The 25,670-nt window shown below is 45.1% G+C and overlaps 2 protein-coding genes across 2 annotated transcripts; one reads left to right on the top strand and one right to left on the bottom strand.

Moving 5' to 3' along the window:
- Window positions 1–1,235: 1,235 nt before the first annotated feature.
- tfb1m (transcription factor B1, mitochondrial) lies at window positions 1,236–25,670 on the bottom strand. The gene is made up of 8 exons (XM_005922365.2): window positions 25,621–25,670; window positions 22,929–23,075; window positions 22,258–22,409; window positions 21,966–22,074; window positions 21,716–21,867; window positions 21,273–21,392; window positions 3,057–3,184; window positions 1,236–2,190 (listed from the first exon to the last, which is right to left on the bottom strand). The coding sequence occupies exons 2-8, from the start codon at window positions 23,059–23,061 to the stop codon at window positions 1,902–1,904; spliced, it is 1,083 nt and encodes a 360-aa protein (XP_005922427.1). The 5' UTR covers window positions 23,062–23,075; window positions 25,621–25,670; the 3' UTR covers window positions 1,236–1,901.
- Window positions 9,386–19,380, top strand: LOC102312171 (claudin-20). The gene is made up of 2 exons (XM_005922364.3): window positions 9,386–9,827; window positions 10,474–19,380. Exon 2 carries the CDS (start codon window positions 10,653–10,655, stop codon window positions 11,379–11,381), a length of 729 nt encoding a protein of 242 aa, XP_005922426.1. The 5' UTR covers window positions 9,386–9,827; window positions 10,474–10,652; the 3' UTR covers window positions 11,382–19,380.

Here is a 25,670-nt window from a genome sequence, read left to right as displayed (position 1 = left end):
CTTTAAGGCTGCAGACCCTGAATTGGGATACAGCCATAGAAATGAGCTATTCTTCAGCAGCACCTAATCTCAACCCACAAACAAGCACCTGAAGGCGACTGCAGTAATGGCCTGCAGGACATCTCCAGAAGGAAAAGCAACTGAACTTCAGGCAGGAATTACTTAGTATTAAAAACAATCCTTATATTTAGAATTATTACAATAATCCTGTTTGTCAAATAAGTTTTGAGACTCTGGAAAAACAGAAAAGCATGCAATTCATGCAAAATGTTTGTTAGACCCGTTGAATTAAAGCTGAAAGTCTGAACTTTAATCACACTGTGATGATGTAACAGTAACAGCACTACAGACCCTGTCCAAAAACAAAACCATCGAGTTTATGATCATAACTCATACAGGTGCCCAACACGAGCTCAGCCAGCCCCACATTTAAAAATGAACAATATACACATTTTAAGAACTTTGATAAGCTGGATGCAGAAATTACATAATTTCTTTTTAGATAAATATTTATCTACTTTTACTGTAGCATGATGTTGCAGTACTAAGTTTACTGCAGCCATGCTGACGCTGTGTACTAATTAAAGACCAAATGAAACTAAATTTTTGATCCAAAAATATAACAGGTGACTTTCCTGACCAGCTCATCAAGTTTTCACTCACCTGTAGCTGCGGGATGACGGTCTTCACACAGCTGTGGTGGACACAGTGCCTGATTGGCTGCTTCTGTACATTATTCAGAGTATAATTGACTTTGAGATATGATGCGTACACTAATGCTCAAAGGTATCAGACAAACCAAACAAATGCCTCTACGACCGCAGCCTTGCATCTCGTTAGTGGCTAATTATCTTCCTCCTCTGCGTGATGCAATTCCTCACCCTTCAGTCCTCCTCCACACGCCGTCATCTACCAAAATAAAAGCTTATCGTAAGAGCAGTTTATTTTGGGGTGACTGAGCAGACTGAACGGCGCGCATCACATCACTCCTGCACGTCATGCGGATTGTTAATTGTGGCTGTCGATTATCACCCACCTATCATCAGAACTGAGTGAATTCTAACTCTGGCAACTACTCAGCCCTAGCACGCCATCTGCCATACTGGCAGGAAGCAGCGCTGCCATGTTCTGCTGGTGACAGTCTGCTCATAGAGGAATATTTAAAACTACAATGCTTTCACCGAGAAACACTGCACACGCTGCTATTTATTCATACTTCTGATTAAACAAACAAGTCACGTGTAAGATTTTATTATTTTGCCTCATTTTCCAGTTATACTACAAGCACATCTTACCCCACCATTAGCCCACAGAACGCAACACAAATAGTTTTGAACAAAAAATATTTTAATTGCAGCCATCTTCCTTTTGCATGATGAGTCTTTCTCGAGCTGACAAATTCACAGCACTTTGTCCCATAAAGTGCCGTCTCCCCAGAGACTGAGCAATACACACTGGAAGGAATAAAAGTGGCCTGAATATGGACCTGCCATGCTCTCCTTGTCTAAATCACCCTGAAAACACTCTGTTTCTTTCAGTCCCACAGGATGAGGTGTTATGTGAGATGGATAAGAAGTAAGAACTGGGACATAAAGAGATGCTTTCACTTAAAAAGCTTTTGTGGGGAACGAACTAGCCGCCTTTCTTCATTCTCTCTAAAACACATGACTTGCTGGTAGCTGTTGGATCCCAGGAAATGGTTAAGGGGCTGAGCCAAAGCCTGTGTGGATCCTGTGTGTGAGTCCCAGTATTTCCTGTATACCAAATTGCCGTGTGTGTGCAGTGGAAATGCTTTAAAAATGCATGGTTATGCCAGGTGGAAATGTCACAGCTAAGAGCAGACTGTTGTCTCCCTGTGCTAACAGAAGCTATTAGTCCCCTTCTCTTGGTGTCCATGCTTTTTATTTTTTCAGCAGGGTTGCAGAGGACTCTGCCACGCCGCTCGGTGCGTCCGTAAGTGTAGGCGATGATGCCGTGTTGCTTTTTCTGGCAACGTGCTTCAGCCTGAGCTCCTCTCTGAACTCGTAGGTGAGAAGAGCGGGCTCGTGAGCGCAGAGACGAGCGTAGGCATCCGCTAACGCCCTGAACTGGGGTATGGTGAGTTCTGTGGGGCGCAGGATGGGGTCCACGTCGGCCTGCTGCATCATCTCCTGTGTCAGCTCAACACGACGCGCCTCAGGGAACAACTTCCTGTGGGGAAAAAGCGACGACACGAGAGTACAGATTCCTGCGCTTAGTCCGCTTTGATATCTTAACGATCATGCAAGTTTAATGGCATCAGAAAGTTCAAACAGAAAGAAATTATCCCTCAGCAATTATTTCAGATCGGTGAAGTTAATTGAAATCACACAAAGTCCTCATGAATTGTTAATTTACTCCACAGCCACACTGCATAGTCCAGGGCTGCCATTAAACTCACACAAAGTTTCTAAATCAGAAACAGAGCAGCTGTGATTTCAATTGCTAATTTTTATTTATTTTGCCGTCTCCCACCCTGAAAGCTGTCCCTGCCTCAGATGTTCCTGCGGACTCGTTCGCTGCAGGTTAGCGAGCGACAGCCAGCTCCACACAATCTGCAGATGCTTTTTAGGTGCTCGAGTGCTGGTGCCGCCTCCCCAGTTTGGTGCTGCTGCCACCGACCCACGGCAGTTACATAAAATATGCTTCCTCGTTTTCCTATGCTACCTCAGTGACTCATAATTGCTGCTCTCTTTCAAACAGCCAGCGATCTTTTGTTATCCGGGCCTACATACACTTCCCTAACAGGCACGGGGGCGATGGGCACACGCATGTGGGTGTCTGGCTTTGTTACTAGCTGCTCTGAAGTTACTCGAATGTTCAGATTTGGTTAGAGAAACACTCAAAAGCTGTCTGAATGGTGAATATAAAAAAAATATAAAGCCACTCTAATTAACGATGAGATGAAGACGTTGCCGTCAGACATGAAAAATGTAGAGAGAGAATAACTGATGTGAATGACGCATGGATTAAAAAGTAAAAAGAGGGAAAGAGTGGATCGAGGCCCTACAAGCTTCATTAGGTTAACGTGTACTTACTCGACTCCTTTATGGCAGTGCTTCCTACGGAATTGGAAAACGTTCCTGACGACTTTCTCCACCAGCTGAAAGGGCTGCTGGATCTGGGGCTGAACCAAGGGGGTGAAGTGAACTACTCCCACGTCAACCTACAGCGAGAGGAAATCCAGACAGCGGGGGGTTAGCACAGACCTTAAAACTAGACTGCAGAGAGTGTGCTCATGGGAATGTGGTGAAAGAAAGTGGCAGAAAAAGAGCAGTCAGGTGTGATCAGAGGGGGAATGTCAAGTGTGCCAAAAAAAAAAAACAAGCTTTCCTGACAAATGGCACGAGAGATACAAAGCTGGACAAAGAGAGCGAAAGAGGGAAAGGGCTCAACACTCCGGGATAAAAGAAGGAGGGAAGGGAGAAAATAAGATGACGCAGCACGGCTGGTTGGCGAGCTAGTTCCAGTTGCCACAGTAACACCTGTGCAATGGACCATAGAAACTGAGTCTCTGTTGTTGCATCACCACCGAGTTCCTTAATACCTGCAAGCCTGACTCACCGTAGAGCGCATCTCTATATCCCACTATCTGCCTCTAACATTTCCACTGAGGACCGACCATATATAGATGCAGCGATGCAGGCAGCCATGGATGATTCAGCGGGAACTAAATCGCATATACCTGCTTTCAGCTCACTTAAGAAGGTCCCAGAAAAGTACTCCAGGGTTCGGTGGAGCCCAGGAAGGTGGAGATATTTTGGAAATGTTTTTGTTTTTGAAGGTCACATTTGGACAAATGGTCCCACGAGCGTTTCAGGAGAAACTACAGCAACATTTTAAAACCTTAGAAGCCAATCAGGTTAAATCAACACCAGCCCCATAGTCCCTAATAAACGAATAAGGCCATGTGTTACACCGTAATACATCTGACTATTTATTTAATCATTCAGCCATTTCAGGTTTTTGTTACTTGTAGCAAAATATCTGAAAATATCTATAAAATCCATAAATCTGGAACCTCCCAGCACACCGCAGATGCAGGAGAAAGCAGGACCAGCTATACTGGAGGTGATCCAGAGCTGCCCACGGAGAGACCTTTTTTATTTTCACGTCAGCTGAAGTCTTTACAGTGTTACCACAAACCCCCTTTAGGTACCCCCCGTTCGGGAACCTGAAGCGAACCCCAGTTAAGGACCGGTGGTGGGACTCTCGGCTCCAGTTCCACTCTGGCAGCCTCCTCCTGATCCTTCCTGTGTCAGCTCTAAGCTAACATGACACACTGATGAAGTAATCGCGTCAGAGCCAGCAGAGTGCATCTTTCTCACTCTCAGATCTTTTACTTTCAAGCACCTATACGTACACACGTTCTATTCTAGCGCTTCACTTGTTCTCCTGTAAAGCATCCTCTAACTCTCTTTATCTCCTCAATGTCATGATGAGATCAAAAGAACCAAAATACATTAAAAAGACTATTTCTGAATCTCCAGATCTTTGCTTTAGCAGCGCAAAGAAGGACATCGTTGTTCAAGCACATTTCACATGATGCTGCCAGTTCTGTAAGTTATAGTTAAAGGAGATACTGCACAATCAGGGTGATACTGCACTGCGTGGGGACCTAAAGCTCAGGCAGACCACGGGCAGCAGAGCACAACAGCTGCCTGTCAGTCTTTCCATAGTCGGTAATAGCCTTACTTCCCTCAGGAGGGAGCACTGAGTGGGACTGCTCGAGCACATCGAAAAGGGGAGCTACATAGACACACATCCAGAGTGCTATTCTTAATAATAACACATTTCGTAGTGCTTAAGTGCTTTTATCTGTAATTTCACATGACTTTTTATTCAGGTATATGCTGGGAGGAACCGCAGAGATGGCAAAAGCTGCAAAAGGAGCAAAGCGTGCTGGTGCATGACTGGCAATGTTAATTTAAAGATTCGAGGCAATACAAACATGTGAACCACACATCCCCTAAGGATAAGCGCCCCCTTCTCACGCTTTACTGGGGTAAAATAAAATGACATCTAATTCAACTCCGTTCAAAGTCTTCCTGTGGTGACGACGTGCCCCGCGGAGCTCCTCGTGCACCCATGTGGCTTGTATCTCTGGATTGTGTGATTCACTCTCCTTCTCAGCTGCTTCGTGCTGTCCGGGAGTCGCGGCTGGTGTTGATAATTAGGGGAAGAAAGCTAAAGTGGTCCAAGGGTACCAAAGGATTTTAATTAAGCCATTTAGAGTTGTTGTTTTTCTTTAAAAACAGATGTAGCGTTCAGGAGCGCTTGTAAACCACAGCTCTATCTCATATCAGATCTATAGATCCCTGTGTAGTCCAGAGATGCCTGGTTGCTGCTGAGCATCCTGCCAAAGAGGCTTTTAATGGGACAGCAGCAGTGGAGACTCTTTGTCTCACCAGCCCTGAAGGCTGTGCGCTATAACAGTACAGGAATGCTTCAAACTGGATGCAACATAAGGAGCAGGGACAAAGGATGTCGTGGGTATAAACAATTAATCTTAAATCTTCTTCAAAATGAGTTTATCATTTACACAGAGAATATTTTACAATCAAAGGCCACGAGCCGTCCCGGGCACCCAGCGGCGGGGCTGCGGTATTTTGTCTGCATCATGAAAGGCGCCGTCTCCACCTGTCGTGTCGACAGAAATTCAGTCAGGACTTTGTATCTGGAATTTGGAAAAACACTTGTATGGGTGCTTTGGTGACGCTAGATCAGACCACCATCTGCTAGGAAGAAGCAATAAAAAGGAACGTCTTTAATTTCACTCTCTGCTGGAATAATTAGGCCATTTATATTCCGCACTTCATGATTTAAGAGAGGAGCAAGGGAAAAGTCGATACTGGGACTATACAGGCAGCAGCATTTCAGCCATCAGCTTGTCCAAGTCACTTTGCCCGTTTGATTTATGTGTGGCCTTGCTACATGACTTCACTAGGTAGCACCACTGTAATATGTCCCACTCCCTGCCATTAATCCCTCCCCTCGATAACCCCAACATGTAAGGAAACTCCATCTTAAATCACGTGCAGTCACCTGGCTCCTGTGCCGAGGCGCTGTGAACATGCCTTCAATGCTCTCTGTGAAGCATATCCCAGACTTACCGACCCCCTCTGAGCCCATTATCCCTCACCCTGTGCTGTACAAAGGTAGCAGTGGGGATCACCTGTGCAGAGCACACAGGCTGGCCAGACTGTGAGAGTCATTTTTTTTTAGGAGAAGAAGAAAAATAAACAAGCGACTCATTAGCCCAATTTGAGCTGTTATGCAAGGATCTTTAGTCCATCTCATGAACATTCCTCTCGCTCTGACTCACTTAATTCAGATAACTTGATTACATTTGGGAAACAACGACTTCAAACATTTACACCAACTCTGAACCTGCTTCTTATTCCAAATATGGCAACTCAAATAATCCGATTAACCAACAATGGCGCCTTTTATGAAGCGTACAGTGATTCGGTTCGAGCGTTCTGAACAGTCACGTCTGCTTTCGTCCTCAACTTCAGACCTTTTTCTGACCCAATAATCGGACATCTGCATGAAAAGATTTGCACTTTACTATATTTCATGTGTTTGAACTTCCAAAAGCAGCACTATTACTTTATACAGCTTCCTTCTCTTGCTCTCCTTTCCCCCCCATTTCCATCTCCGATGTGTCTTTCTTGGTCACTTTACCCAATTGCGTGTGAGCAGTAATTTGTCATGTCCCTCTAAGCGTAGCCAAGATGAGATGGCAGGGGCCCTCGGGCTCTAGCCACTACACTACCTGAACCTCCGACACTTACATAATGGCAGGTTTGGAGAAAGAGCTGGGGGATGGAAGAAAGCTATATACAGCCAGGGAATACACGAGACAAAAGCTCACGGAGATCCTGCAACCGAAGAGGGAAGAGCTGCATTAATCATGACAATACCTTGGGAAGACAACCTCCATTACATCAGAGGAGGCAGACAGCCTCTCGGAGAGGAGAAGGCAGCAGTCAATGCCACTGAATATACCAGGCTGATATTGCTTGAGGGGTTTAAGAAGGAAGGGCTTAGGGCTTCCTGTGCAGGCAGCCCAGCACACTTCCCATGAAATTGGCCCTTGGCATGCACACAGGACATTCGAGACACTCCAGCCTAGCCTCTGACAAGATCAGCTCCTTGGAGAGAAACTTTCGTCATAGAAAAGCTTGAACTTTGCCCAAAAATGTGAAATTTACTGTGCCAGTAAATGATGATAGCATGGGAAAAAGAAGTTCATACGGGACACTACAAGCCTCACACACGTCAGTCCAGGCTCGGCCACTTGCTTCACGGTGTAGCCCGAAGAGAGTCTTTAATATGCTGGTAATTTTACAAAATGTCAGAAATGTTTTGTCTGAGACGGGTTTGCACATATTATGTAGGGTGAAACTAGACTTGGGCCCTGCTCTGCAACAAGATTGCAGTGACAGCAACATCACAGCTATCGCAAGACACCTTGCATCGGAACTGTGAACAAATCGCTGTTGCAAGGCGATGAGCCTGAAAACCAATTACGCAAGAGCGGACATAAAACGGGGAAAAAAACGTAAAGTGAACGATAAAAGCCCCTCGCGCGGGCAAAAAGGAGCACGGCTGGGCCGGCAGCGCCTCACAGCTACGCTGCAGAAACGCTGGAGAGCTCTGCTGTAAGGTGATAAAATAAAAAGGGACCACGCTTATAATAGCCCACAAAATCTTCACACATCACAGCGTCACATCTGCACCCACTGGGTATTTGTTGACTGCATTTTGCTCTTCTCCCCCTACATCCATTCCCTCTATAATGCATTTATTTATTTATCTTGCTTCTAAGCGAACAACAGCAGCATCAGCACTTAAGATCTCATCAGTTACCAGGAGACAGGTCACACACGCCATACTGCAGTGTGCGTGTAGAAAACTGGAAAATCTCTCATCTCGCTGCAGGTGCGTCCCACAAGGAATTCTAAGAATGTAGCGCCGAAGGTCGACACCAGCATCACACTGGAGCTAATGTTGTGTGCACCATCCCCACATCTCATTTTAAGACAAGGGTCTCTGAGGGGTAGTTCACAGGAAAAACAGTGGAGGCTGGGTAGAAATAAACAACCGGATCAATAGCTAAACAAATCAATTGCTACCAAACCATCTACACGTAATGACCACGGCATCACCGTCTCCAATACCTGGCCTGTACTGCAGTTGGGAGACTGGCAAAACTATTTCCCACAGCCGGACGTTTTTGTGCCTTTGCAGCAAAATAAGAGCAACGCACATCTGCATTTACAAGGATATCAGGATATCGGCTCTATTAAACCCTGCCTGATTTTCTTCCTCTCTCGCTCTTTTGTCCTCTTTGTCATTCATGAATCAAGGCCATCCTAGCCACTCCCCCTGTTGTTCTATGTCCTCTACAGGGAAGGGAGGAAAGACGGGCAAAGACAGGGGAGCAGCTGTGAATTTTAGCATCCTGCTGACTGATGCTGATGAAGATGATGCTCTGGGGAGGGTCAGTTTTGGCATGGCGGGATACACATGCTCCTCTGGCCTCTGGACCTAGAAAAACAAAGCCTCACAATACCAAAGCCTGACCAGCTCATCTGGCCACAATCATAGCAGCTATTTCTTCTGCCTTAATTAGAGTACCCTTCCCCATGGTACCGTCAGGCTATGATTGGAAATCTTATCTAGCCCTCTCAGCCATTACTTAGGCATACATTTTAACAACAGCAGCACTGAATTATGATTAACTAGGAAGCTCAGTGCAACAATGGGATGAATATCATTTTATTTTGTTAGTTAGCAGCATTTTTCCCCATCATGGGGGGATTTCTGGTATCTTTTAATAAATGCTTGAGCCACGAGCCACACATTTTTTTGTAACTGGTCTTTTTTTGGTCTTTAAATTAATCCTGCACGACACAAAAATCTGCTTATTATACAGCCAGAAACAACGGGAAATGTACAGGTTTCTGTCAAACAAGGCGCTTTTAAAGCCCCGGGCAGTTTATACTGCATAGCACAAGGATTTTTCTCCCTGTTATTGTTTCATAAACTCTTTATATGCCAATATGACCCTTTTGTAAAATAAAAAACAAATAGCACTCTGTAACAACATGCACTACTGTAATCAGTTCTAAAATATTAACACAAAAACAAATTCACAAAAATAATGTATAAATAAATAACCAGATAAAATCTGATGTTTGGACAGTTTTATTTTACTGAAGCTCTCTCTAGGGGACAAAAGTCATTTTTTGTATATAAACCTAAGACATGTAAATATATAACTTATATATGACTAGTCACGTAATTGTTTAGTGAAATTAATGATAAATAATGTAGAAAATAGTGAAAATGACGCGAAATCAGTCATTAAAGGAGTTCGGTTCGAGTGAAACGGCAGAAGTAGTTCCGGTCCTGTTCTGGCTGCTCGAAGGTGGAGGAGGTGTCGGTAGTACAGTAGCGGCGCGGAGCTGTGAGCTTTGAGCCCTCTTTGAAGTTGGGAGGCAGAGACCGCTCTGCTCCAACGCGCGAGCCCACGCACGCGCAGACACACAAACCGGCGAGGAGCGACTCACAAAGAGAGAGAGAGGGAGCGCGCGCGCGAGAGAGAGCGAGAGAGCTCCGGTTATTCCTCCGGGCTCCGGCCGAGCCTGTGTGGTCTCTCCGCTCTGTTGCTAAGGAAATGGATGGCTCGAACGGCTCCGCGGTCCGGGATGAATCGTGCTCCTCGCCCCCTCAGAAGCCTGCCGTGTTTACCGGAATCACTGCGAACACCGTGACGCGCCAGCTCTGCACCAGCCGGGGTAAGAGATCATTCCCACAGCGCTGCTTTCTTTCAGACTGGACCGGGAAACAAAACGGAAACAAGTGGCCCGCGTTTACTGTTCTTTACAAGCTGGAACGAGCCGTGAATGAGAAAAACCGTTATGTCGGGAGGTCAGACTAAAAAATGTATATAAAAAATAAAAAATAAAAAAATAGTAATATAGAGGAAAAAAAAAAGCTTTATTTTCAAAGTTTATTTCTGCGACCGAGTAAATAATAACTGGTGTTCCAGCTTTAGATGAGGCTGTGCAAGTCTTTAAAGGCTAGTCTCAGTGTGTTCGGTAAACAGCGCTGAAATCAAAGTGGTAGAAAATACAGTCGACTGTGTGAGTGGAGTGAAGGCACTGCAGCTCAGAGTCCACATACTGTGACTACTGAGCATGGCAAATACCTCAAACACAAACTCATCTTCCTCACAGACAGTAGCTCTGTAAAAGCAGAGGAGTAGAGCACACATGCACAACGACCGGCGGTGTTTTGCTTACCTACAGTGAGCCTGAGCCAGCTCTTAGCGCCAGTGCTTGATGCTGTCCTTTGTTTCCAGCCAAAAAAAAAAAGAAAAAAGTCTGCGCTTGTGTGAGGTGAATGAGATGTGAATTTCTCATTTCCGTCTCTCTCCTCCAGCCCAGTGGAGCTGCAGCTGAGGAGCCGGGGAACTGGGGGATTCTGACTGGCAGCTGGTGCACCACCAAAGGAGGGGAGGGAGGCGGCGGGGGTCCACGAGCAGCGGTGCCGGAGCGGGGTGAATGCTGCCCGGAGAGGACAACGGCTGAGGCGGCAGCGGCGTCGACTTGAAAAGCAGCATGGCATCCACGGGCATGCAGATATTTGGATTCGTCCTAGCTCTGCTGGGCATCATGGGCGCCATGGTGGCCACTCTGCTGCCTAACTGGAAGGTGAGCGCAGATGTGGGCTCCAACATCATCACAGCTATCTCCCAGATGCAGGGACTGTGGATGGACTGCACATGGTACAGCACAGGCATGTTTAGTTGCACACTTAAGTATTCAGTGCTTTCACTACCCGCATACTTGCAGACTGCTCGCACCACTATGGTGCTGTGCTGCGTACTGGCTGCCATGGGCCTTTGCCTTGCCTCCCTGGGACTAAAATGCACGCGCTGGGGAGGTGGACGGCGCTCCAAGCGACACGCCGCCATCGCCAGCGGCGGCTGCTTCGTCGCTGCAGGCTTTCTGTGTCTGGTGCCTGCGTCTTGGTTTACCAACGAGGTCATCACCAACTTCCTGGATTCCAGCGTTCCCGAGAGCAATAAGTTTGAGCCTGGAGGTGCCGTGTACGTTGCCTTTGTTTCCGCAGGTTTCCTCTTTGTGGGGGGGTCCATTTTCTGTATGTCCTGCTCGGGAAAGAGACACGGACCCCAGGATCTGGTCCTGCTGCCCCCCCCTGACAAATTGCTTCTCCAGCAGCAGCAACAACAGCTGCTTCAGCAGCAGCAGGAGCTCCAGCACCAGTACTGCTCTCTCTCCCCATTAGACAATAAGACGGGCTACAGCCTGCAGGACTACGTGTAATAACGCAGTGCTGTGCACGCCAAAGGGAGACGAGCCCGAGGGGAAACATCACGGCTACGCACTAGGATCTACTCAAGGATGGAGTTGGAGGGGAAGAAAAAAAAAAAAAGAAAAAAAAAAGAGAGGAGAGCAACAACTTTGAAATCACATTTTTCCTTCTGCTCCATCTTCTTTTTTCTGTTTTGCAAGCACAAGCAGTTGAGGTATTCCCTGAGCAGCGCCTTGGAACAAACGGCGTGAATGTGCAAGGAGCCAGGATACCAGGATAAGGTGCTGCAGAACTGACGGAAGCTGCCAACCAAACGCAGACATCCTTCATCAGTAAATCACACAGAGTTCCCTGCGGAATGAATTAAGCAAATAAGGAAGCCTTGAGTGGAGTTTTTTTTTTCCTCGCCAAAGGTTTAAATTGAAGGAAAAAACATACGATTATTTAGCTGCTATTTACAATCGTTCAGTCCTTCCTCTCATTTGATAAAACAGGCAATATAAAGCCCAAGAGCAGTAGGTGGAAACCCTCACATAGCAAGCCATTGTAGTTTATCCTATGCTTGTCCACTAGAATGCAACATGGAATTGACTAATGAAATAAATGGGCATATTTTTGTTAGCTACTAGAATGACGTTGATATTTTGCCTCTAAAGCATGCTGTGTGGAGCCTGTGTACAAATACAGCGGAATGCCTGGTAGAAGACTGAGACATAGCCACACAATGCCTGTGCCTGAAAAGCTGTAGAAACATTACCCTGCTGTAACTGTTCAAAGAGGACTGTCAGGAGGAGTAGATGTGGGCTGCTGGGCTGGATTTAAGAGAGAAAATGCAGGCAAACAGATGCCTGCGTCTCTCTCTGCAGGTGGAAATATGAGAGAGATGGAGAGAAATTGAAAAGAGCGTGATCCAATACTTCAGCAGCAGAGTGGACCATCTCATATTTCCATCCAAACAAAAACAGTCTGCCTGTAAGTAGCAGCTACCCATCTCGATCCATCCCAGACGATCACGCCCACACATTTACACATGCGCTTGTGCGTCTTCTCGTATGCAGTAAACACTCCGACACGCCGGCTTTTTGCATGTGCTTTTCTCTCCTGTCATCCACCTCCACACTGCCATGGAAACCGAATTCAAGCATTGTCTGGGGGTATGTGCGTGTCAATCAGTCAAGTTGTTTTATTTTGGGTGGGCGGGTGGGTAGGGGGCATCTTTTTCTCTTGCCATGGCATGCCATAAGCTTTCATCAGAGCCTCTGCTCACACTACTTTCACTAATCCCCTTTATTAACCAGTGACATGAAGCAGAAGCCCTGGTCGGGGGGGGGGCCCTGGAAAATGGCTCTTCTTTGTAACACACCCCTATATGGTGTCTATGCCGTGCATGCGGTCTCACATGGATGAACAGATGTTTAATGGTGCAGTGGCACAGAGGAAAAAACAAAGCAGATAAGAGGAGGAATCCTGAGTCACAGCCAACTGGGTAGTCGTGTGGCAAGAGGCTAAAAATGATTTGAGTCATTCTCCATATGCGACTTGTTTTTCAAGTACGTCAGCAATGCGCATACACTACCAGCCTGCACCTGCAGAAGGGTCTCAGTGTCTTAAATTTCATCCACCAGACTGTCCTCGTTTACCTGCCAGTCGCCCTCGTCTTTTTTTACTCAATCTCCCCGTCCTGCTTGTGTCAGGATAGGACTCCTGACAAGAGAACACTGATGCATGTTGAAAGCATGTCCTTCTGAGACGCACACACACACGCACTCGTGTCAGTTTTGCAGCTACGCTTTCACAGTTACCGTGCGCTCTATTTTCTGAGGTAAGAAGATGGGAGGAATATTGTTTTTGTGCTTGAGACAGGCCTTGGCAGTGATGTATAGAACTGCACATTCTCTCCTTCTCTCTCATAAGAATGCAGCTTCCTGGGGGAGAGCAGATGGCTAAGCCCAGCTCGCCACCTGCAGGCTGCTGCCGGCACACCACGGGATTCGCTGTGGGAGCTGCCGGTAGCCCCGCGGGGTTGTTTTTTTGCCCCGCCCCGGTTTAGCCCTCTTGCCCAGCTCAGACTGCTCCCAAAGGAACTGGCCTCCTGACAACGACTCACTGCCCAGGCACCATTACCAATGCAATAAACAAAGTAAAGAATGTGCCAAGTCATCAAGTAATACTGACACGTTATGTGTTTTGAGAATGTGCCAAATGGTCTCATGATGACACGTTTTAATAATATCTGAAGTTCTTTTTGTTTATTTTTTTAACAACTTGTTTGTACATGAATTATACATTAGCAAATGTTTTATGGATTTGTGATTCGTCCGAATCAGCTGGATGCTTGTGTACAGTCCGGTGCGGCTTTCGAGGGTTATTTTAAATCCTCTTTATTCCTCATTTCCCAAAGCACAGCGAGACGAAACAGGAGGAAGACGAGTGAAAAGTAAATAACGCTTGTTTCAGGAATTCCGGTTTACTGCAGGTCTGTGACAACTGTACACAAGTGTCTAGATTTTTAATACGTTTAGGTTTCCTACTGAAGGATCGGGATTCCTTCACACTGGTTCAGTATAAGATACACCACGCTCATATCATATCTTCTTTATAAGAAGACTAGTCAGTGCACGTTTACGTTATTTGACAGCAGTTCGGTTCAAATGGCTGAGCATTCAACCTCTCTGGACCAGGACAAGTACATCACACAACTGGCACTCTGGATAAAAAGGGAAAGTCTTTCGGTCTGATATGATTATGCAGGGGAAAAAAATTAGCTAAAAATCTCTCTTTTTTGTGGCTGTGCAGCTTGATCATCAGCACGCGATTTCATTAGCTTATAAATGGCCAGAGTGCAAAGTGACTAGGTCCTAAAAAGAGTTAAGCTCTCCTGCGTATCCTGTACCAAGACGTTGATTTATGGTTTTGATAACTGCAGCTTATTTTTGTGGATGCTTTAGCACTTCTTACTTTGCCAGAGCATATTTGTGATGATAAACAGTTCACAAGTTCTGATACAGTTGTCTCAATGTGCTTGTGCAAGTAGTTCTATTTTTTACCAATAAAACTATTTTGTGAAAGCAGCGCGCCTGCTGGATGTGTGCTTTTATGTGTGTGGCTGATGGGGACGGCGATAGCATTCATCTTCCTGCCAAATGTACAGGTTGCTGGATGGTACAGGCTGCGCAGCGTGCAGGAGGGAAGGCAGGCTGCTCGTATGCAGCACCCACCAGTACAGCAGTGCGTCCAACAACAAGAATAAAAAAAATAAAAAGGATTCTCTGAAAATGGCTCTTAAAGAAAGGGTTTTATAAAGCTGCTCCCAATCTCCTCCAGTTATTTCTTAGTGATAACATGAGCGAATACACGAAGGAAGCAATAACGACACTTCTGGGAGTTGAAGGGAACGCGAGTTATCCGAGTTGGCTGGTTTATCTGGCACAAAGCGACGAGTTTAACGACATGTAAACTCTTCTGCCAACTGGTGGAAAGAAGAACATTTTTTGCCGCCTCTCTTTTTGGTATTTTATCACATTTTTGCTAGAAAAAAAGGATCCTTAGACCAACTGATCAATCAGATTAACTGAAAATGGACTAGTTTACTCCTCCGCTGCAGACCACACTTCTTTGTCCCAGTTCTTTAATAATTAATCAGTGCTATGAAATGGTATTTACCCCGTTTCTCATTTCTTAATTTGTTGCAGATTTGTCACATTTACACGTTTCAGATCAAACAAATGTTAAAAACGTAATTTCCCTTTAACCTAATAACTGGTTGTGCCACCTTTAATGATAACCAGCAACGAGCCTTTCACATGACTGTGGAGGAATTCGCAGAATTGTTTGCATTCAGCCACACTGGAGGGTTTTCCGGCATGAACTTCCCGTTTCAGGCCACGCCAAAGCGTCTTAACTGCATTTGAACCCAGACTGTGATTATTTCACTCCAAAACGTTCATTTTGTTGTTTCTGAGCCGTTCGGATGTGAGTCAGACTGAGAGAAGTGAGGCCTGCAGTTTTTTAAGTGTTGTTTGGGGTTGTTCTCTGCCGTCCTGGACGGGGCGTCGATGCGCTCGTTCAGTAACTTTGGTAGGCCGGTCACTCCTGGGAAGGTTCAGCTCTATTCCAAGGTTTGTGGATAACATGTGGATAATCCCTCTCACTGTGGTTCACTGGCATCTCAAAGCTTTAGAAATGGATCTTTAACCCTTTCCAGACTGAGAGATGGCAGTGACCTCGTCTCTCACTTGTTTCTCTTTTAGCCTGATTCACTTCACAGGTTCTATTTAATGTTATTCAACAGGTTTGGCTATAATCAGGCCTGAAACTGAAGCTTTCTGTGGTTAATTCATGATTTAACAAGGTACCGTAGCAGCTAGGTTTGGATAGCTTTTCCCCTTCATACAACAAACAAACTCTGTGATCTTTGTCTAATATTAAAATTGAAAATGTCTGTGAAAATGTCTCAGACTTGGTGGGAGTTTGGTTCAGATCACAATCCTGCACAGCACGTTCCCTCACGTTCACGCTGGTGTCATATTTAGCCTATACACTTCAGATGGGGTGGTTATTAAATTAGAATCCGGGCTCTCATTACAGCTGATTGGAGTCTCATCAACAGAGGGTGAGTGAAAATATGCTTTCCTGAAACAAACATGGATTATTAAAGCCTCTCTCTCTCCCCGTCTCATTCTTTCCCTGCGTTTGGTTATGCAATACGAGTGCAGATCAAATAACTACTCCTCTCGTGGGGGAACGCTAATAAGATCTGCTCTTCTGTGTATTTAACCTACATTTTTCATCAAAGGCTTTCACCCCGAGTTGCTGCTATGACAGATCTGGAGTGTGAGCTTTAAATGAGGGGAGGTGAGCACTTGTCAGTTGCAGGCAGGGGTTAATCACGCGCTTTTCTTTCAACTCCGAGCTCACATTTGTTTGTTGACCTTCCTGGTCAGCAAAATGTCTTTCCAGAGATCACCAAACAGGAAAAAAAGGAGGAGGAGGTGGCGTGGCTGGTAATAAGATGAACAAAAGACTCGGTGCACGTTAGGGAAATGCCATCGCTCACATCCACATTGCTCAAAATTGCACCAACGTGTCACAACCCTTAAAGTGCTGCTCTGATTCGGACAGCAGTTATGCTCATAAAGGTTCATACTGGAAATATAATGCGCTCATCAGCGCTGAGGGAGGATGACCTTCCTTTGTCGCTCTCCTCCAGTCCCTGCGCACATGTGAGGCCGGGGAATAACGGCAACGACCTTAGCTGCTCGGTAAATTGCTGACAGAGGCAGTAAAAGCTATGAAGATGACAAAAGGGAAGCTTGTAGGAAAACAATACGCTGTGACAGTTCAAAGGAGGCCCTTTAATATTTTAGCTTTGGAGCGTGCAGACCGACGCGTGCCCGGGAGGATTCGGTAAGCTGAAGGTGAGGGAGGCTAAACGCTTCAAGGGTGCTGAAGGTTTTTGTATTTTTAGATAATCTATATTTCTCCTGACTAAAATGATGATTACTGTAGACAGGCAACAAGGAAAGAAAGAAAAAGAAGCTCCTTTAATCATAAGATGCTGTTCATCACCTCACCAGTGAAACTAGTTAATATAGCCAGTAAATCTTTACCTGGAACTTTAAAATTGGGATCCATCCCACACCTTCAGTCGCCATAAAAAGCCTTAAAGTAAGTCACAAACCGCCGCGTGTGATGTTGAAATTGGACACTCAAGTAAGCCTTCAACTTAATAGCTTATAGATTGATGCCTCCCATCGCGGTGAGGGTTTTTCCCCCATGATAAATGTATTGTAATTCGATTTTTCTCATTTGTAGCTGAACTTTCTTTCCTTGGAGGATAGCCGGATTTTTAAAACACCGCACCCCCTCCGCTGCGTGCTCACTAACCAAACAGAGCTGAATTTGCTAAACTCGGCACAGTTACTTGTTAGGAGGAGGCAGTGGCTCTCTGGAGATGTTCTTAAGCTAGCTCTGCCAACCTTGGCGTTTTGTTTAAGGTGAGCGGAAATGAAGGAAGAGGAGAAGGAAGAAGCAAGGGAGTATTTTTAGATTTCTTTACCTTGGGTCCGTGATGTATTGAGACCAAGCCTTCGGGCATTTTCTGGGCTGGCACGAGTCATTGAAATAACTTTCCCTGATACTCTTGATACCGCGTTTGACCCCGTTTACGGGATAGGAATAGGCTTAGATGAATTGTGAGAGTGGAGGATGTGTGGCGGGAGGGGAGAAAGCAGCACAGCCCCTCTGAGGAGATTCACTCTTGCTGTAGAGACGGGCAGCGAGGCCACATTACATCACAGAGAAGATATTCATCACCACGGTGGTCCGAGCTGGGTCATGCTCCCCAGTGAACCATCTGTTTCAATTCAAAAGGATAAAATTAATTCAACAGATGAGAAAAAAAGTCTCCAAAACTCGGAGCTGTGGAGGAGTACATGTACAGTACCTTTAATTCAAGTCCAATCGCTCTCTGACTACTGCCAGCTACAACCGAAGTTCAATGCGGCATTAACAAATTTAATTTAGCCTCTGCTCATCTGGCCTGTGCTCTTGGTAGACTATTGTGTACAAGGCGAACATCTGTAGGGCGCTCCTCCTGTGAGGCTCGGTTAGTTGGTGGGTGACGGCCATTACTCAGAGCAGGGCTGATGACCGGCCCAGACAACCATCTGTTTGGAGGTACGCCTCGCTCTCCTCTCAGATCCATCTCTGTCATGAATCTGTCTTCTGGTGCTCTCTGGGCTTTGTTTCATTTGACAAATCTCATATTCAGACGATAATCTGCTCTCCAACCCTGCTTCCGTTTATTCTGGTTTTCATCACCAATATTTCCTTCCATTTTTGCATCATCACCCACCCTTATTCCCTTATTTCTCAGCTCATTTTCTTTTATTCATTCCATTTCCTGTTATGCCCTACCCCTTGCCTCAATTTCATTCTCACCTTATTCAGCAAATACCCGAGTTGTTAGCACAACGTGGAGCCCCCGAGGAGCTCTACAGAGGACACAGCAGGTTGTTTGCGACGGAGCAGCTACTGCACGACTACAGACCCGCCTGCGATGGAAAGAGGTTGATTTTAATCACATTGTACCCAGATGGGGGAGAGGAAAGGGGAAGAGAGATGAGCGAGTCAACGTGTGCTCTTTTCTCTTTTCAAATCAGCTCCTTTGCATGTAAGGAGGCAGTGAGGATGCAGATGCTTGATGTCAGCATGCACTCAGAAACCCCTTGACCCCTGACCAGAATATGAATTAGAGATGTGTATGAAAGCAAAAGCAAAAACAGAAAGGCAGTTCCTATTTCGGTTTTCTCAGGGAGCCTTCAGATACGTGCATAGCTGTGAACCCCAGAAGCGATGCAAGCATCACTCAGTCTGTCCATCTATGTGAGAATTAACAGGAGGAGAGCGACTAATAAGGAAGAGGAGGCAGGTGTGATCTGCAGTGGGACGGACCTAGGGCACCCTGAGCCTGGGGGAACACCATCAAAGCAGCCAATCGCCACTCTCGAAACCCTTCAAGGACAATCTCAGTCACTCAATGTGACACAGCAGAGGCGAGAGGGACAAGACTGGCAAATTAAGCAGCGGGGATAAGAGCCTATCTGCCCACCCCGCGTCAATACGGGCCCCCGCAGCCGCTGATGTAAAATGGATTCAACATTTCCTTTCTCATTATCCCATCAGCCTGCAATACTCGGCCTCCTCTACGTTCAAATCAGCCGGCCAATCAACCCACACTCCCCTCCCCCCTTCGCCTTGAAGTGATGCTATTTTCTCATCGTGGTTATTTGGAAAGGTTCACTGCTTTTTCAGCGGCTCTCTGGGACTCGCTTCGTTTGATCTCACAGTATTAAACCACTTCACATGTTTTGTTTTTTTACACTTCACTAATTGCCATGTGTGCACAGCACCTGCTACCGTGTAGTTTGTTTTACTGTCCTGTACAAAGCATTAGCATCGCTGCAGAATAATCCCAACAATGATTGGCACACACGTTCGCAAAAAGGCTCACGCAAAGTGAAGAAAGCAAGAAAGATACAGAGACACAGACCTTTGGTACTTGGCAGTCTAACTGCACCAGTATAATTAGTTCCTCTCTACAAAGGGGGGTATTTAGCCATCGCCATCTTCATAAGGAGCACTGTGAGCAGTGTACAGTACTAACACTCTGCACAGCAACCATAACAATTTATGCACGCAGCATTTTTCTTTCTGTATATTCAACATCTACAATATCTCGGTTACTTCTTCTCTTTAGCAGGAAATCTGTCAATATTCCCGTGAGTGACAACCTCAGTCGGTCCCGCTCCTCTCAGCCTCTCTGTCCTGTAAACCATGGAAGGACATTTTTACTCTTCATGCTTTTCTGCGTAATTACTCTGGTGTGCACCAGTAAACAAAGCAGAGCCACTGAGCTTTTTATGAATTATACTACATGACATACTACTACGATAGACTTCATCTACTCTGTGTGCTCTTGTTCCTGGTCTTTTATAGGACACCAGCAGCAGGAGGGCTGCTCATCAAACAGCCATCATCTCTCCTAATGACACCAATTTGACCAAGAGCCCATTAAAACATTTAGTAGGAATAGATGGCCCGTGTGGGCATGTGGGAGGCGCGGATTCATCTGCACGCATGTGTAGCATGAAGCTTCCCCTGTTCAAATGTATTCATACCATATGAGCATATTACATCAAAAGATAAAGCCTGCTAAAGCCCATTAAGCTCCACTTTGACATACACACAAAAATAAAATGCTCTAGAGAAACAAATGCACAGAAAGGCAGCTGAGTGCGATGAAATAATCATTGGAATCCATCTCTTCTAAGAGAATGAGCAATCAGCACTGGTCCCATTCACTCGGCTGCATTTTACTCCACACGGGAGATTAAATATTTACTGTCAGTGGGTCTCCTAAAGAGCCAGGACATCTTCGAGGGACCAGCAGTCTATCTCTGACATCCACCTAACACCTATCCTTTAATTCTGGGAAAGAAAAAAAATGGCTTTATTTGTACAAAAGATGCAAGCGAGCTCTTGAGTTTTCTAAAACACTTGAATGTGTGCGATTTAAAATAAACTCCAGCTGCGTATTAGCCAGCATTGATCCTTTTTTTAATGCATCACCTCTGGTCCTACGTTAAACACTGAAGCTGAAGACGAAATGCGCGATCGGCCCTGATGCTCGCACACGGGTGGAAAGATGCAGAAAGAGAAACTGGGCCTAAAAAAGAACAAGGCCTTCATTACAAGGCACAGTGTGATCGTGCCACATCTCAAATACCCACCAGGCATCATTACAAGCTAAAAAAAGGGTCCAAAGACAGAAGTGAGACAACACTGATTCAACACAGTCTTAATGAAGCCTTAAAGCAAGAAGAACGAGTGGAGGGATGAGCCAGGGTGACATGATGAGGGTCTGACCGGAGCGTGGCACCGTGAGGTCCCGCTGACGTCATGAAAGCTGGAACATCACTTGTTCACTGATATTGAAGATGATTATTATTATTATTATTATTATTATTATAATATACACTTCACCGTTTCTTTCATTTTGTTCTGAAAGAAGAAATCTTTTCCCAGCATCATCCCCGAGGGTGTGCATGCGGGGATCTGAATGCTCGCTATAGCTTTTCCCAATAAACCGTAACTATCAGCACAAACTTCAACAGCACCTTGAAACAAACCGAAAATATTCCACTACAGTTTGAAGCAGAGTCTAATCCGAGCGGCTGGTACACAAACTGGACGAGGAACAAAGTCAAGAATCAGACGCCATGTGCTTTGCCAAACGCCTACCCAACACCTTTTTCTCCAGCTCTAAAGTAATTAAACTTCAGCAGCACACTGATGAGGTTTTTTCAGTGTCACAAAGTCAAATATTAGTTAAACACTACCTCTGGTTTGGGGACGAAGGCCCGTCCGGGGATGGTGAAGCAGTTGTGGACAGTGCAGAGATTCTGAGCCATGATGGAAAGACGACTCCTCTGTTTGCTGCCTGTGCTGGCCGTCAACCTCTGGATGGAAAAAACAACTGCTGAAAGTTACTGAAGCATATTAAACGTGTCCTAAAGATGATTTTTGCATCACAGACAGAGAAGAATTAAGCAAACATCAATAAAGCCTGTTGGCCTGAATCATGAAAGGCCCATCCCAAATCTATTCATCTCAGCTGCAAAGTATTTTTAATTATGAATCAAGGAATCAATATTAAATCACAACAATAAAATAGAATGAAATGAATAAAAATGTCTGCAGAGTAACGATTGCTCAGGAAATCTGCAAACACGGGTGTTTGACTTTATTTAGGGTCTATGTGGGTCACGTGGAGTTCACCCACCTCTGCCACCTCTTTCTGGAAAGTGAGCGTGAGTCGGGTGCGTCCAAACGTGAAGGGCCCCGTTCTGTTCGCTACGTTTTCCAGCCACTTGATGATCAGCGGGGTTGAGACGCTGAATGGGAGATTCCCTATGATGTGAAGGTTTGGAGGGTCTGTGAAGACACACACACACACACACACACACGTTTTAGTCACACGTATTTCCCTCAGTTTGATTGCCGTAACAGCTTACGTACGCTCATCCTCTTACCTCCCTCCCATGGCTTAGAGATATTTGTTGGGAATCCTCGATCCAGTCTGTAGGTGAGTATGTCACCGTGGACGATCCTCAGCCTGCCCGGTGCTGCCTCAGACAACAGCTGTGCAAATGGAAAAAATAAACAGGTAACAATCATTTTAAAAAGAATAAAAGGACTCATCAGTCACTCTGCAAGCGGCCACAGCTGCAAAGAGAGGGAGCCGGCTCCTGCAGGTGAGGACGTTTGAGCCGTTTGTGCAGAGTGACATCGTTCAGCCAGCCTGGATCCGGCCGTTCTGCTCACCTTCAGTCCGGGGATGAAGCGTGTGTCTTTCTCCACAACAAGCAGGTCTGCGGCCCCAGCATTGAGGATGGAACGGGTGAGGCCTCCGGGACCCGGCCCCACCTCACACACGTGGGCATCTCTCAAGCTGCCCGCCTGGCGCACTATTTTGTCTGAGAATACAGAGAGGGAGCACTCAATATTCATTTATAGTAATTTCCTGGGATACATTCTCAATTCGTGCAGCCTATAAATTATAAGATGTTCTTCAATCAAATGTTTTCATCAGAGAGTCGGGCGTCCAAATTGAGATTAATAGAGTGTGATGCTGCAATATCTGCTCTCCTCTGTGTGATGAAGATGAAAAGCATTAATCTAACAGTCACCTTGTCCAAGGACGAGAGAGCAGATCAAAGCTGCACTGCATCGCTGATAATTGTGTTAAGGCTCAGCTCTCAAGGGCTACAACAACTGAGCTGGTCCATTCGCATTAGTAGGAGATCTACATAACCTCACCTACAAAGAAAGCCTGTCGGTTTCGATGCCTTCAAACAAGGCGGTGCAGCACCGTGCAATCAAGTGCATGTAACACGCTACTGTACCCTGAGAAGGACCTCAAGGGTCTTGGTACACTGCAGACGGGGCAAAAGAAGAAGGAGGAATGAAAGAAAATAAAATGCTGGATGACTAACCTGTGAGCCTCAGGTCCAGCAGAAAGTTCTGGGACAGCTGTTTCTCTGCTCGCAAGTTGTACAGCTTTATGAGCTCACCTACAGTCGGCAGGGGAGGCAGGCGGAAGGAAGCCAGCTTCCCCGAGGCAGCCATCACTGGGGAGAAGGCTGTGAGAAACAAAGGCAGAAAGCTGTGAGACTAAATGTGACTGATGAGCCTCCTCAGCAAAGAAAAACACAATCTCACAGTATTAATAAGAAATTCCTTTGTTACAGCAGCTACAATAAAAACCCCCAAAACAAACATAAAACAACCGACTAGCGGAACAAAAAGTGGAATGGTGAATAACTCAGTAAAATATGATAAAACGAATATATTAATAGGGTCAAGACCAATCTGGACAAATAAAATAAGAACTAAACGTAAAAAAAAGTAACAAATTAAAACAAGTGAAAATCAACACAGCAAAAAATGTTTTAATTATTTTTTTATTGCTTCCCTACAACACCAGTGAATTTTTAATCAAACAATCAAGATGTGATTGACCTGCACACTTTTAGCTTCGGTTCAAATGTTCAAGAATTACCCAGTCTCAGCTAGACGTGGGAATCACCATACATCCCACGATACGATATTATCACAATACTTAACGCACGATACGATATTATTGCAATTTTTAAAAATATTTTGCAATATTCAGATTCTGTACATAATGGTAAACTTTGATATTAGATAAAATGAATATTGATAAAGTCTCACACTCAGTCTTTCTCTCATTTCAGTCAGTTATATTGGTGACAAACTGAACGGTTTGTATTACAGTCTAGTCCAACTTAACTGAATGCAACCATCTGGTACAATTATAGCTATTCTGAACTATGCAATTTATGAAAACTATGCAGCCCCTTCAGCAACTGAAGAATTTGAAAGTAAATTAAAACAAAATATAATTTTACATTAAATAAAAAAAAGTTTTAAACTTAATTAAAAATAAAACATGTCTTAAATTAAAATAAGTAAACTGTCATGTTTATTGCTGCCAAAAAAAAGTTAAACACATTTGGACAGTGAAGGAATGTCAGGATTCTTGCTCAGAAAAAGGATCAACATGCTCTGAAGTCAGAGCACAAAAACCTTTTTTGTAACAAAATATCGATTTGTGCTGTCCCTGTATCGATACATTATTAGCAAACAAAATATCACGATACTACACAGTATCGATTTTTTTCCCCCACCCCTAGTCTCAGCTCAACTGAACCATGGACTTATAAACTGCTTCATGACCAGGTGAGACCTGTTTCTTTACAGTTTGGTGGCATGTTTAGCAGATAAAAGACCAGGAGCTGAGTCCTAGTACTGAACTTGTATTTGGTACTTTTTCCACTGGAACTCTGAATATGAAGTACAAAAAGATGTTGATACAAGAGAAGGAGGCAATCGCTGAAAAACCCACATAAACCTGTCACAGAACAAAAAAATAAAATAAAAAGCAACAAAACTAAAAAAAATTAATGCACTGACCAGCTCAGTCAGACCTAAAGGACCTCCTGAGCTACAGCCAACTGGGGGGAGACACGAACACCAGATTCGACTTTTTCCAAAAAAAATAAAAAATAAAAAAATCATCTAAAAGAAAACTCTTTGGACAGATGATACATAGAGTGAATTTTACTAGAATGATGTAGAAGGAAAGAGCATGTATGACAGGTCACTGTTCTGTGATGATCTGACTGCTGACAGAAGCAGCAGAATGAACCGCGCAGTGTTCAAGGCTATACTCTATGCTCAGATTCAGACAGGTGCTGCAGAGTGGATCAGACAGAGCTCCACAGTGCAGGTGGATAACAGCCCAAAGCAAACTGCAAAGTTTCTCAAGGCAAAGAAATGGGGTATTCTACAATCAGCAAGCCAGTCACTTGAGCTCAGCCCAGGAGAGCAGCTTATCAGTCACTGAATACAAAACTAAAAGGCAGAACGCCTCACAGACAGGCAGCAGCTGAAGGCAGCTGCACTAAAGGCCTGCAGAGCATCTCAAGCAGGAAACACAGCACCTAGTGATGTCCATGATGTCTAGCCTCCAGCACTTTGAACTACTAATATTCACCCTTAACCTTTTTTAGTTTGTCCATTTACTTTAGATCCTCTGAAAATGAGGGACTATGTATAAAACGTCCTTGAATTAAAGCTGAAATCCTGCACTTCAACCACACCGTGATATTATAATTCTTAAAATCCACTGCGCTGGTGGAACAGAGACAAAACTACAGAAACTCTCCAAAAACCTATGGGAGCAGATGCACATCAGGTTTTTTTCTCCGTGTCTTGTGTGCGCCTCCTTGTGGCCTTTGAGCAGAAAACTAAATGAAAACACCCGCACACAGTTATGTGCCGTTCTCCACGTTATGAAAACACGTTCACTGTGACGGCCAACGTCACGTAAATCCACGACTTAGGAGGAGAAACTGGAGCTGAATAACTGGACTTATGAACTCCACTCTGAAGCTGACAGCTGACTCTGCTGTGACACTCTTAACACAGGAGCTAACATTTGCAGCTAATGTTAGCTTGCTGTCTAAAATGCAGCTCGCAGAGCTCGTGGGAAAGCCGCCAATTTACACGAAACACGTGACCGTTTTCTCCAAAAATCGAGATAAAAATGACAATGACACACAACGAGTACACGAGACTGATAACACACAGGAGTTTACCCACGTTTGTCACCGGCGGTGCTCTCTTCCTTGAATTTCCTTATTCGTCATCGT

The sequence above is a fragment of the Haplochromis burtoni genome, unplaced genomic scaffold, assembly GCF_018398535.1.
Source record: "Haplochromis burtoni strain Fernald_Lab_line unplaced genomic scaffold, NCSU_Asbu1 Contig_55, whole genome shotgun sequence".
Taxonomy (NCBI): domain Eukaryota; kingdom Metazoa; phylum Chordata; class Actinopteri; order Cichliformes; family Cichlidae; genus Haplochromis; species Haplochromis burtoni.
Note: the sequence above shows the minus strand (reverse complement) of the source record. Positions and strands in the feature narration are given on the sequence as shown.

What these genes read in the sequence shown, in the direction of transcription:
- LOC102312171 (XM_005922364.3), top strand. Translation starts at nt 10,653, where the DNA reads ATGGCATCCACGGGCATGCAGATATTTGGATTCGTCCTAGCTCTGCTG.
- tfb1m (XM_005922365.2), bottom strand. Translation starts at nt 23,061, where the DNA reads ATGGCTGCCTCGGGGAAGCTGGCTTCCTTCCGCCTGCCTCCCCTGCCG. An exon ending in GCTGGACCTGAGGCTCACAG is followed by an intron (nt 22,410 to 22,928) that starts GTTAGTCATCCA and finishes CTGTATTCTCAG; the next exon opens with ACAAAATAGTGCGCCAGGCG. An exon ending in CTCTAAGCCATGGGAGGGAG is followed by an intron (nt 21,868 to 21,965) that starts GTAAGAGGATGA and finishes GTGTCTTCACAG; the next exon opens with ACCCTCCAAACCTTCACATC.